This window comes from Astatotilapia calliptera, chromosome 16, assembly GCF_964374335.1.
Source record: "Astatotilapia calliptera chromosome 16, fAstCal68.1, whole genome shotgun sequence".
Lineage (NCBI taxonomy): Eukaryota > Metazoa > Chordata > Actinopteri > Cichliformes > Cichlidae > Astatotilapia > Astatotilapia calliptera.
Window position 1 is genome coordinate 13,261,424 of NC_137437.1, and position 14,011 is coordinate 13,275,434.

The 14,011-nt window shown below is 41.0% G+C and overlaps 1 protein-coding gene across 1 annotated transcript in view; it reads left to right on the forward strand.

The window, feature by feature from the left end:
- The first annotated feature begins 12,549 nt into the window (after nucleotides 1–12,549).
- The window catches only part of fgf14 (fibroblast growth factor 14), a 109,049-nt gene continuing 107,587 nt past the window's right edge, over nucleotides 12,550–14,011 (forward strand). The window contains exon 1 of the mRNA XM_080290325.1: nucleotides 12,550–13,389. Coding sequence (XP_080146451.1) covers nucleotides 13,182–13,389 — 208 coding nt within the window. The 5' untranslated portion in view covers nucleotides 12,550–13,181. The remainder of the gene's footprint in view (nucleotides 13,390–14,011) is intronic.

Below are 14,011 nucleotides of genomic sequence, written 5' to 3' on the forward strand. Positions count from 1 at the left end.
GCAAACATAACTGGTGTTTTGTTTGCATGCACCTCAACATTATTATATGGTTTTAGAGTTGTAACAATCTATAATCTACTGAGACAAATGCAAAAATCACAGAGAAAGAAAGAGAAATAATCACTTTCAGTTCCAGAGGTGAAAACACACGAAATGTGCTCAAATATGGCTCAGAAATAATTTTGTCATCATTAAAGCTCAACATCTGCGAGAACTCAGATTATCCAATGCCATCAGATTATCCAATTCCATCACCATCCCTATTTCATTATGTTCTGAGGGCAGCAGAGGAAAAACAGAAACACAGTCTCCCCTGTTAGCCACCTTGTTTCTGCTGACTGAGACAAACATTAGAAGTCAGCTCAAATCTCACACAATTGCCTTATTTTCTCATCTGTCCCTGCGACCAGTAACACTGTAAGATCAACAGGAGGAGTGCATTTCCCCAAGGTCAGGATTGAGTTTTTTTTTAATCTGTGTGATGGAAGTGACTATGGTAACAGGTCCCTTGAGAAGATCCTGTTGAGAGATGGCTGCATCACGCTGGCTCCCAGCCTGCTTGTTAGAACTGCCAAAGAGACACCTGGAAGCAAAGAGTTGTGTTGTTAAAACGAACAGTTGACAGATTTAATCAATTTCTCTCATCAAAATCATCCTGACATCCAATTTTCTAGTTAGCAGTCGGTTTACTCTACATTGCCCATACCTTTTAAATCAACAGGCTTCCAAGGCGAACTGACCAGGATACCTTCCTCTGCCTTTAAGAGCTCTTGTCTCCACACCCAGTGATCATCTGTCAGACTGGTGTTAAAGAGCCATTACAAACACTGTCTTGACCTTTTTAAAAATAGAAACAGACATTAGAGACACTACTATTTTTTTTTTCAGAGTAGATTCTGTTCTGACACTTTGTAGTGTTACAGAATAATGGTACAAAATAAACAATACAGCCGCAAAATATAAAAACACACATTGTCAACAATAAATGCTTGAGCTTGTGCAGTAAGCTGCTTTACCTTGACTTCTGCTTTGTTCAAAATGGTTACATTTCCCAGTGATTCAAATTCAACTCTAACAACATGTGAAAACCTCCGTCAGTCGATATGTAGAAAGTTATTTTAAATTCAACGCAATTTTCAGCTAATGGATGGTAGAATAGGTAACAACTCTAAGGCACCGCTCTCAGTCCTGCTGCTCCATTAATGCCGCTGAGCTATGGAGGAATGGATGCTTTGACTGGGAAATAGGGTTTATCTTTCTAAAAGGGGCTCTTTTGATGACAGCTTGGTGCATACATGCTGCACTTCCTTCTCAATGTAGGAAGTTTGCTCCATTTTAATATACAAACCCATTCGGGCCTAAATGCCAGATAGCTCTGTGCTATGAAAGAGTATAAATAATGAAGACTGCAGTCTTTACAAGTTAAAAAAGACCCACAGTGCTATTACATAACAGTGGAATGAGTTATGAGGATAACAAATTAGCCAGAGTACAGTAACATCCTGGAGTAATCAGCTGAGGTACCCTAACACAAAATCAGATTTACGCTCATATTTGTCCTCTAAATGTAACCTCAGCTTTTTTCGCATCTATAAATGTCCTCTTGTTTCCCTTGGCAACTTCACCTCATCTGAACATCGCAGCTTCTTGGTTACTGCCAAGGTCCCCTCTTGCTTGTATCTTGGTTTAAGACTTGCAAAAATTCCTCATGTAACTTACAGGACAATCCTTCCCCTTTTAACACGAATCGCTCTCTCTTCTGCACCTCATCGAGTGTTTCTAATACACAAACTTTTAAAATCGTATTTAGTGTGATGGTTGTTTCTAAACTCTTGTGATGTCTGCCATCCGCACTGTTTAAATACAAACAGTTGTCAGAAGTTTATCCACACTCACCAGGAGTAGGAGTGTCAGGGTAGTTTGAGACGTTTAATGAGTTCTTTGAACACTTCTTTTTGTTACAGCATATATCTTTAAATACTTCCACGATAACTCTGGTTGGATATTTAACCACTTTTCTTGGCAGCATTGGTAAAACTCATTTAAAATGTTTGGTTTCCTGGCACAGATCCAGTTTTTAAGCAAGTTTTCAATAGAGTTGAGGTCAGGACGTTGGGAACAGAAGCTTAACGTTAGCCTTAATGTTTACCCATGTCAAACACAGTTTTCGTGTGTGTTTGGGTTCATTGTCCAGTTGAAAAAACTGTGTACGAGTCTTAACCGTTGTTGTTGGTTTGAGATAAAGCTGAAGATTTTGGTGGTCTTCCTTCTTCATTGTTCCATCCATGTACCACCATCAGACTTGACACTGATAAGTCAAGTCAAGTCAAGTCAAGTTTATTTATAGAGCACATTTAAAAACAACCAAGGCTGACCAAAGTGCTGTACAGTAAATACAGATAAAAATACAATAGAACACAATTTCGTAAAACACCTCGCTGATCAAATAAAAAATAAATAAACAAATAAATGAAACCTTTCTAAAAGCCAATGAAAAGAGGTGAGTTTTAAGAGCAGTTTTAAAGGTTTCTAGGCTTTTGGAGAATCTGACGTGAGGAGGTAAACTGTTCCACAGTCTGGGTGCAGCCACAGCAAACGCCCTCTCTCCCTTTGTCTTTAATTTATACCTGGGAACATCTAAAAGCATCAGATCGGCTGACCTCAAAGATCTCCTGGGGCGATAAGTACTAAGGAGTTCTGACAGGTAAGAAGGTGCAGTGCCATTTAAAACCTTAAAAGCCAGCAGTAAGATTTTAAAATCAATCCTAAAAGCAACTGGGAGCCAGTGGAGAGAGCAGAGAACCGGAGTGATGTGGTCTCTTTTTTTTGAACCGGTCAACAGGCGAGCGGCAGCGTTCTGCACCAGTTGAAGGCGATGTAGACAGGAACGATCTAGGCCAGCATAGAGGGAATTACAGTAGTCCAGCCGTGAAGTAATAAAAGCATGGACCACTCTTTCTAGATCGTTCCTGCAAAGGTAAGACTTGACTTTGGCTAAAATCCGTAAATGATAAAAAGATCCCTTAACTACAGAGCTGATTTGTTTATCAAGTTTAAAAGCATTGTCAAAAATAACTCCAAGACTCTTAATGGAAGAAGTGCAATCGGAGGTTAGGGGTCCCAAAAAGTCAAGAGAGAAGTTGGGATCTTTAGGAAGCCCAAACACAATGACTTCAGTTTTGCTTTCATTAAGGTGTAAGAAGTTAAGAGTCATCCAAGTCTTAATGTCAGACAAGCAGGAGAGTAGCGGCTGCAAAAGAAACATTGCAGTTCAACCTCAGAGGGAGGTAGATCTGAATATCATCGGCAAAGATGTGGAAGGACACATTATGTTTACGGAGCACATCGCCCAGAGGGAGCAAGTACAGAATAAACAACAGGGGGCCTAGTATGGACCCCTGAGGTACGCCACAGGTTAAAGGAGCTCTGGGAAATGACAGTTCACCAAGGTGAACAGAAAAACTCCTATTATTCAAATAGGACTGGAAAAACTTTAAGACAGTGCCCTTTAAACCGACACAATGTTGAAGGCGGGCTAGCAGTATGTTGTGATCTACAGTGTCGAAGGCTGCTGTCAGGTCCAAGGTTACTAAGACAGCAGCACAACCAGAGTCAACAGTTAAAAGCAAATCATTAAAAACTCTCAGTAGGGCGGTTTCTGTGCTATGCCGAGCTCTAAAACCAGACTGGAACTTCTCATAGAGATTGTTGTTGTCAAGAAATAGCTGGAGCTGCGTGAGGGCGGCTCGTTCCAGTACTTTGGACAGAAAAGGGAGGTTGGAAATGGGCCTATAGTTAGAGAGTAGGGATGGATCTAGATTAGGCTTTTTAAGGAGAGGTTGAACAACAGCGTGCTTGAAGGGTGTTGGAAAGCAACCAGAACTGAGGCAGGCATTGATCAGGACCAGAAGGAAAGGTCCGACTGAGTCCAGAACCTGCTTCAGAAGCCGAGAGGGGATAGCATCGGTGGAACAGTTGGTAGTCTTAACCTTGCAGACTATTTCATGCAGCTGAGAGAGAGAGATTGGTTCGAACTGATTAAAGGCAGAATGGCACAAAGAAAAAACACAGGGATTGGAAGGTGGAGATGGAATGACAGACTGCAGGGAGGAAATCTTGTTTACAAAGAACTTTAGAAAGTCATTACAGAGGGTGGCAGAAGGTGTGAGGCTGGTGGATATGCAAGGATTAACAATGGAATTTAAAACACGAAACAGAGTCTGAGGTTTATGGACACTACTGCTAACCAGGTTTGATATGTAGGAGGACTTGGCCTCTTTAACGGCTTTCTGATAGGTTAAAAGAGAGTCTCTGAGGATATTAAAAGAAATGTGCAGCTTGTCCTTTTTCCATTTTCTCTCAGCACACCTACAGGTGCGCCTGAGAGCACGAACAGAGTCTGTAATCCAGATAATGATAATGTTCTTAGGTTTGAAAGCGTTACCTTTACTCTTCCAAGGATACCTCTTGTCTTTGCTGCCAAATAGTTTTTTTTGTCTTGTCTGACCATAAAACATTTCTCCAGAAGGCATTTGGGTTGTCTGTGTGTGCAGCTGCAAATTTCAGTTGACCCTGAAGGTGTTGATTTTGAAACAGGGGTTTATTTCTTGGGCCATACACTCTCAGTCCATGACTCTCCAAACCGGCTTCACTGTGGACACTGGTGTTCCAGTAGTTTCCAGTTCACAGCAGGCTTTACTGAATTATTTATACTTACATACAATTGTTTAAATGGATGATTTTGGCTCCAAGAGACCTTCCCAACATGTGCAAATACATCATTCTGTCCCTCTATGTTTTTTTAAGCTCTTCACTGGGTTCCTTGGGCTTTTCCATTGTTCTAACTATAGGTCAGCCTGATGAGTGCTGTCAAACAAATCCTGGCAAAGAGAAACTACCAGTCGTAGTCAATCATGATCATTAATGTGAAGCTAATAGTCCTCAGCCTTGTCAAGTTAAAAGACACTGCAGAACCTTCAGCACCACTTATTAAAAGATTTAACTGAGTTTATGTCTGTATTTGAGCCTGTATGTATATTTTTGATTCTGTGGAGATTAGATTAGAGAAATCCAAAATAAATTCAAACTGTGCACCCAAATCATGTTTTTTTAAACTACCAAAAAGGTGTGCTGTACAGTCATTCCACCAATCATTCCAAAAGTTTAAAGAAATCATTAAAAGCCCCATTCATGCCCATGATGAGGGTATAAAAACATCTGACCACAACTGTACGCAAAACTCAGATATCCTCCATTTCAAAGGTGAAGATTATTGTGCACCAAATGGAGCAAATTATTTGTGAGATGTGAGAATAATAATAATAATAAGGCCTAAATATCCTTAACAGTCAGCTTTTTCAAAGTGTGTTTTTGCTGGCAACTTAAATTAACAAGACAAAAGCAGAACACACAAACTGAAGAAAATCTAGCTAAATGTAGGTTTTGTGTGTGTGTGTGTGTGTATGTGTTAAACGACTTAACACCGGGCTGACCTATTGATCATTCAAGCATGACAAAGGCACCCTTACTTGACTTTTGTGTCTACATGTAACAGACAACGTAGCAATGAACCAATTTTAAACTGTATTTTGTGTCTAAGAGCCATGTTCTTAAGAAATAGGGAAAAAAACCAGTGAAGACCTAACTCATGACCCGAGAGATGCATCTGGCCCTTCAGCTGACCCATCTACTGTTTTCCTCATGCCTCATCAGAAATGGTCTCAGTGGAAGGTTGGCTGTCAAGAAGCCATTCTCAAGGAAGGGAAACAGAGAAAATGAAAAGGCATAATTATACCAAATTAACCTCAACACCTCAACATTATCAAAGCAGTGTGGGAGCATCTTGCCAGAGAACAGAACCAAAAGGTAGAAGCATCTAAAAGAAGAGCTTTGAATTTCCTTCAAGAAGCCTGGACAACTATTTCTGAAGATTGTGTAAAGAAATTTCAAGAAAGCTGCCCAAGAGAGTTCAGGGTGCATTGAAAAATAAAGGTAGTCGTACCAAATATTGACTTTCAACCTAGTTAGAGCTTTACAATCTCTGTTTCAGCCTCGTACAATGTATTTCCACATATAGGCTTGCACATTTTTCACTAAATTGCTACACCTTTGCTCATTTCCCTAGCTAAATACAAAGAAATGAGGCGTGGCTCATAACATTAGGGCAGTACTAGATTGAGCGCGTTTGGCTCCTGCCAATCAGACCATTACTTACAACCATCATTGTTCATGTATCATTATGCATCTTAATAATGACACACAAAGATAATTGTCCTTAAAATGTTTAAAATGCCCACTTACTTATTGTGTGTACTGTAGACTCTATCTATCTAAACACCTTTTTAATGTTCATAGTCACTAAACATGCCAGATAAAGCATTAAATAAATGAATAAGGAAACAACACAAACCACTGACACTCAAAATAACATGATGATATCACATTTGTTGTTCACCTACTTGTTGCATTTTATTCTGGTACAAACAGTACAAGGTGATGTTTTATTCTCGCAGTTGCACTGACTCCTGAAATGTGTACCGAAGGTTAAAATAAAAATATAGCAGAACAGAACGGATCACTGGTTAAACAGGGGATAAAATAGCTGAAAATATCGATTATCTTGTTGGCTCTGCAGGAACCAATCAATTGCATGATCATGAACAGGGCTGTACATTCGGGGGAAACTCTGGCTTAATGTGCATATCTATGTAGCTGTATTGTCCCAACCATATAGAGTAAAGCAATACAGACAACTACAAGAGGCTAAAAATGGAAAGTGCATTCACGATAAGAGAATGTGTTCATTATGAGAATTCTCAGTGAACAGGAAACTCCCAGAGAGATGGTTATGAAAGGGCGTGATTTGAGTGTGGGCTTTATTTTTGGCCATGCGCTTCATTAAGAAGCGATGCGTGTGCTCGTATCGCTTCTGGGTAAAGTTTCGAAGAGCCTGTGGGGAGTAAGGCTGAAAAAGGGCAGTGCCGGGGTCAAGAGATGCTTGGTATGAGAGTGACCACTGTAGCATTAATAATAGCAGCTCTCATATTGACTGCTCCATTTGACTCCTTCTCATCCTTTGGGTGAATACGCAGTAAAGGCACTTCTTGCTTTGCCCCAAAGCCAAACGGCTTCATTTACATTTCACCCTGCTGTATTTGTAACAGATGTTTCTGAGTGTTAACAATACTGCAAGAGAGCATTGAAACCATGGGTGATCTTTGTGCTTTTTGTGATTTAGTAAAGCAATGAATCCATTAAACACTCGAAATTTGATGAACTCCCCAGCGGATCTTAGGAAGAGTACATAAACCTCTGTGAGACGGAAAATTCAAAACATAATAAGTTAAAGCAGCAAAGAGAAGACTCTTGATGTGTCAGTAATGTGACGACTTGACTGAAGAATTATTCATTACTCTCGGGACATGAACAGGTTAAGCTAGAGTTTTTATGAATCCTTATTACGCTGTAACAGAATTCATTTCTTAGAGTCATTTTATGTCTTCAAAGGGAGACACCAAGATGTCTTTTTTTCATGCACGCTTTTTAAAGACTGTGTTTTTACTGCTCTACAAGAGACTGACACTGAAAAGGGGTGATGGGGAAATTAAAGACGCAGACTGTGGATCATCATCATGCATGGGGACAGTTTGTGTAACTGGCTGTCTATATTCACTGCATAAAGGCTATCTTTATACAATGGAGGGTACCTGAATCCTCACTGGGGCCAGTTTCATTACTCTTATCACTAATAAATACTTTGGGTTATAATTTCTTTTTTAAAAGATGAATTCGTTATAATGTGTGCACGATTCGTCTTTTGCCCTATTAGTCACAATGTGGGTGCACCAGAGAGGTTTTAGAGATGACGTCTAAACAAGATGCATGATTTTGCATTTTACACATAAATTCAGGAAAAAGAACTGACAGGAAGTTAAATGTACACGTTAATATCAGCTGGTGAGTGGGCCCATATCCTGTATGCTTAGGTCCATAATTTGATGGACAAAGACACAGTTTTTGTACTTTTGGACAGATTTTAAAACATTTTCAAAACATGAGTTAAATGCTTTAAATCAAGGGGTTTAACAAATATTTAGCATTAACGGTTTAGGAATTGCAGGCATTTTTATACACAGCTCCTAATTTTTGGAAGCTCAAAATCAGTTGGACAAATTAGGATAATTTTAACTATAAGGATTGTTTTTAACAGTTGGATGAAAATCTTTTCTGCCTGAAGTTTGGCACCCATGGATATCACCAAATGCTGCGTTTCCTTTCTTGAAATTCTCTACTCAACCTTTACTGCAGCCATCTGCAGCTGCTGCGTGCTTGTGGGTCTCTCTGTTTTCTGTTTTGTCTTCAGTGACTGAAAAGTATGCTCTGTTGGACTGAGATCAGGCGACGGACTTGGTAATTGAAAAATATCCCATTTCTTTACCATGAGCTTTTTACCATTAGCTTTTGCAGCATGCTTTGGGTTGTTATCCATTTACACTGTGAAGCGCTGTCTTATCAGTTTTGCAGCATTTGGCTGAATTTGTGCAGAGTTTAACCCTTCACTTCACAATTCATCCTATAGCAGCAGTCACATCATCAATAAAAACTAGTACTGGTAGCTCTGCAACAGACTGGCAACCTGTACAGGGTGTACCCTGCCTTTCTGGATTAGGCTTCTGCCCCACAGTGACCCTGAATTGGATAAACAGAAGGAAATGGGTGGATGCAAGTTAATCTTGGTTTCTTGTATCCAGTTTCAGAACTGTGTCTGCTTCATTTGTCATAAAATACCAAACAAACAGGCCTCACATGGCCCTCGAACTGCACTTTAGTTAACTGTCCAATTAATTGTAAAACCTTGGATTCAAGTTGAAAGTCTTCACATTTATCGTGTCTTGATTGTTTGATTTGAAATTCACTGTGGTGTACTAAGGAAAAACTACAAATAATTGTGTCTATGTTCAAAAAATTATAGATTTAACTGTGTCTTTCTCCCCCCACTCTCTTGATTTCTCCCCAGCTCTCAGGGGCTGGTGTGATTGGGGTTTCCAGTAGGTGTGGCCAGGGGCTGCAGCAGCTGGGTCATCACACCTGTGTATCACTGCCTAATCGACCTGCTTTTGCTCAGCTTGTTTTTGTGGAAATGCTGGGGTTCTGACAGTCTAAATGTTTTCAATATTTGCTTTCTTTGTGTGTGACACTTACCTCCTCTCGCAGGAATCCTCTGGTTTGCTGCCCTCCACTTTTCTGTTTTGCTGGAACTTCATCTTGTGGTCTTAGTTCACGTTGGATTTAGAGCTCTGTAACGTGCCCTTCCAGCGTGACTGACTGAAACAAGCTAGACACTGTAAGCTCTCAGTTAACTTACCAGACTGTCCACTCCTCCACATCCAGACTGCAGTTGTACTGACTTTGTTGATCAACTCCGAATTTGTGAATAAAGTCTTTGAACTGTCCTGTGAGTCTGAGTCTGCCTTAGGCTCTTTATGTCATTCTGTAATCGGGACACATTTATTTATTCTGTGTAGTAGTTGTAAACCTGAAGTTGCCCAACACAGTGCGCTTTTGCTGTTTGAAACTAGTGAAGCACAAAAAAATGATTCTGGGCCTTTCAGCTGCCTTGTGCGTAGCTGTTGCAGCAGGGTACTCACTGGGCATATAGTTGGGTGCGAATTGCAGAGCAGAAGCTTGCCACAATTTGTTTACAATGAGAGTGTGTGTTTATGTGTAAATTTGTGCGTTTGTTTGAGTGAAGTCTTTGGATATGACTTGGTTCACAGCAGCTGTTCATTTTCTAGTGAACACTTCCTCCAAGCTGTGCCAAACACTGCTCACTCTCCATCTCTGATTGGTAGACATCTTGGCTGGAGGCATGCCGGGAAAGGGGGTGGTTTTAACACTGCTGCTAAAATGGAGACGCAAGTGGTCCCAGTCTGGCATTCCCTGAAAACTCTGACAATGACTTGGGTGAAAACACAATTTTCTAAATTGGAGTACAGAGGGAGATTATGTAAGAGTGTAATTTACTAATGTATTATCTTTGACTTGTTAATTTCATTTAAGGGGAATTCTCTGCTCCCCCCCCCCCCCAAATAAAATGATGGGAATATCTTGTTTTGTTGAGTGAGCAGAAAGTACACTAGAGCACTGACAAGTAAGTATTTATCATTCACAGTTAGCGAAGTACTCAGATTATCACTTCGGTTCTTTCATTCATTTCCAATCAAATCCAAAAGATATGTGTTTGTAACAAATTTCTGGCTCATTCATTTTAGAGTATACTCAATGCTCTTATTCCTTTCACCCAAGTATAGCATATGTTGGTGCAGATTGTTATTAAATAAATAGATTTTTTTGTACAAAGAGTTAAATTAACCTCCATTATAAATTATCTCTCAAAGTGATATTTTAGTTTGTATGATATAATATCATATGAATCCATCCCCATAAACCAGTCTCCAAATCCTAACACTCATTCATGTGATATTCACACTCCCCCATGTGTGAGCCTATTAAAAGTGTACAGTGAAATCACGGACCATGAGTAAAACTGGAACCACTCCATTTATCTCTGTGCATCTTAAATCAAGTTATTTTTTCCCATCAGGAGAAAACAGGCTGTTAAAAACTCACAAGGGAGCCACTTCCTGCCGGGCCGCAGCCTGGGCAATCAAAAAGAAGTATTCTAATGATCCCTGACAAAATTGTCAGATGATATCCTCCAGGGTGCGATGATACTTTACATTACAGTAGACGGATCGATAGCAAAGATGACATGAGAGGCCTCTGCAGAGAGAGGAAGCTGGAAAGACTGCAGTGCTCTGACTCTCACTTGCGCTGTTTCCACAGCGAGCTCACTTGGCCTCACAGAACACGTGAGAATATGTTTTGTTAGCATAAATTCCCTAAATTAATGCATGTGCCACTTATCTGAGGCGGTGGACTGGATCTACACGCAAGGACACCTGATAAGTGTGTCTCTACAGTAAATGTGTGTCAGCTGTAGTTGAAAAATTGAAAGTCACCTAAATATGAAATTCTCACAGTTAAGTTTTAAACAAGGATTTAGCAGATTCGCAATGTCAAGAACGTCACTCAGGAAACATTTTGTTTCGAAGTGGCCCACATCCCCGAGGAACCAGTTATCACAGACAACTGATAAGACCCGGGCGCCACAAAACTAGGCCATTAAAGTGGATTAATGCTGTAATTTAGAGGTGAACACACAACTTGGATAACATAAAAGGGCACAATTTTAAAATACAAAGGTATTTATTTTGAAAATGGAGGGATCAGTGAAGTGATTTAATGTGAAACATACCCCATATAAGCAAGAACTCACTATTCACCCCAGATTTATAAAATGAAAAACAAAAAATAGATTAAATACATGGAATAAGTGGTTCAGGTTTGATCTCAAATGAGTCACATACTCCTGCTGGTTCAATCACCCCGGTGCCTCCCTCCCCCATTTTCTTGTACTATAGTGACTCTGGTCTGTGTAACACCTGGGAATGGAGTCAGTGCTGTACTGAGCGACTAATGGCTCCTCTTCCAAACACTAACTTCTGCCATTTGTGCTGAGAGAGAATAATGCTGACAGACTGAAGAGTTATTAAGCGGTCTGAAGTATGGAAAACACATTTAACAAAAGACGATCAAACAACAAATGAACCGGTGGTTCCAAATCAAATTTAAAATATCTTGAGGCTGGGCTGAAATGATAAACTCGCAAGTATCCGTGCACATACATGTCCTCTATCTCCAGAACCCCAGCTTGGTAAGGGCAAGGATAATGAACAATATCTCCTTCGCCTTTTGTCTGTGATGGAAAATCTATAAATCCTTAGAGATCAGCCATGAGGCAGTGGTAACAGTCGCTCCAAGCAACACTAACTGGGCCTCAGTCCTCAGGGATGAAGCAACAAAACAGAGCAAGTAAATGTGATTAAAAATAAATAAATAAAATCTCCTCATATACAATTTTGCCTTGACATTTCTGTCACTTCTTTTGGTATCTTTTGCAATCGTGGCTCGACTTCTGTTGCGCGTCTTTCCCCTCCTCCTCAGTTCAGTGTCTTAATCGGGGATCTGTTGCTTCACTGAGCTTCAAATGCTTAGATGACATGAAACAGGTGCACACGAGTGTCTACCGACCTATCCAAATGAGTACTGAACACCTGCGACTTTAGAGCTATTAAGCACAATTTCTCATTTAACACCCCATATAGGTGCACAGAGCTGCAGCAGCTTGCAGAAGTGAAGGCAAAGAAATGATTTGTTTGGAAGAAACCGCACAGAGGTAACGGACAGAAATGCTTTTCACCAGACTTTTTCACCTGCGACACACACACACATGCACTCATGTAATAAATAAATAGAATATCCTGCAACAGCCTGGGACAACAGCCTCTGCCGGATCAAAATTTTTTCCAAGCATCACCGATATGACGGCGCACAAACCACGTGTTTACGTAATGGAAAGCCAATCTTTCACTTTAACCCCTCCTACTCGTCTATTTCTAACAAGAGGGTCCGACGCCAAAGAAAAATGATGCAAATGTTCTTATACAGGCGCATCGTACTTTTGGAGATGCCAGTGGCGTTGTGCTGAAACGGCTTGAGGAGAACACCCCGAAAAGGGAGCAAACGCACACTCCAGGAATCACGGACACACACACACACACCAAGAACCCTGGCTTTAATAGAAACGTTGCAGCGTGGGGGCTCAAAGAAATGAAAACTGGGGTTGGTGCTGTCTGACCTCGCCAGGCAAGCAGGTTTGCAGGGGAAACGAACTGGACTTGATCCGGCAATGTGGTGTCTTGTTGGGGCTATCATTGCAGCAGTCTGTCCATAGGATGCATCCTCCCTTGGCTTTTGATGCTGTGCAGATCCACCCTCCTCTCCTCAGAGTGATGAACTAATAGGCAATGATTTTCTCCTCGGAAATCCACCGTGGTTTACTGTTTGCACGTTAGTTGTGTGTTTGTTTACTGGCGACCCGTCTCCTCCCGGTGCGACACATGCAATTTCCAGAGTATATTTTCTATTGTCGACTAGTTGAGGAGGCATTCTTTACACGCCAGAAGAAGAAAACACACCATTAGCACGAAGTGTGACAGACAGTGAATATTTTGTCACGTGAATGAAAGCGCACAGGACTTGGATATACCTATTTTTTTATGATACAATTGGTAGCCTTGCTCGGGAGAACTGATCCAATTGTGTTATTATGCAACCGCAAGGATCTCATCTATATCTGGGTGTTTAAGACACGGGATTGCTCTTCGCCCAAATCAATGTGGTTTCTTTGGAACATTTTCAGCAAAGGAACGCATATGCTGCAGTGTCTTTGTGGCAAGAGTCTTAAGAAAAACAAGAATCCAAGTGGTAAGCTCATCACCATTTATGCCTACTCCTCCGTTTCTCAGCGAACCGGCTTTATGCGTGCTTGTGTGCAGAGAGTTGAGTGTCTGCGTAATTCTGTTAATTTGGTCGTAACGATGATAGATCTGCAATCACATTTATGCAGCGAGTGGATCATGCAGAGGCTCCTGAAGGAGGGGAGGAGGGGGGACAACTTATTCTGTGCTGCTACTACATCGGCGAGCTCAGGTCTTTTTTTTTTAGGAGGGGGGCACAGCACAGACACACAAAGCCCCCCCGCTGCATCACCACGGCACCATGATCTTCTAACTTTTTAAATAACGCTTGCTCCCCCCCACCTCTCTCTCTCACTCTCAGACACACACAGGGGCTCGATGGTATTTCAGAGGATCACATCCACGCACAGTTATTTATTTATTATTTCTTTTTCTTTCTTTCTTTTTTTCTGGACAACGTGATTCCCCCCTAACCAGATTATTCATCCTCGGGTTGACTGCAGCAGTGCCCCCCCCCACTCCTCTGCATCACCACTTCTCTATTAAATGAGCTATACTCGCTGTGTTTTCAGCGAAACAGCCGGAGGAGACAGACTATTCTTTCATGTCTGTCACTCTACTGATGCAGA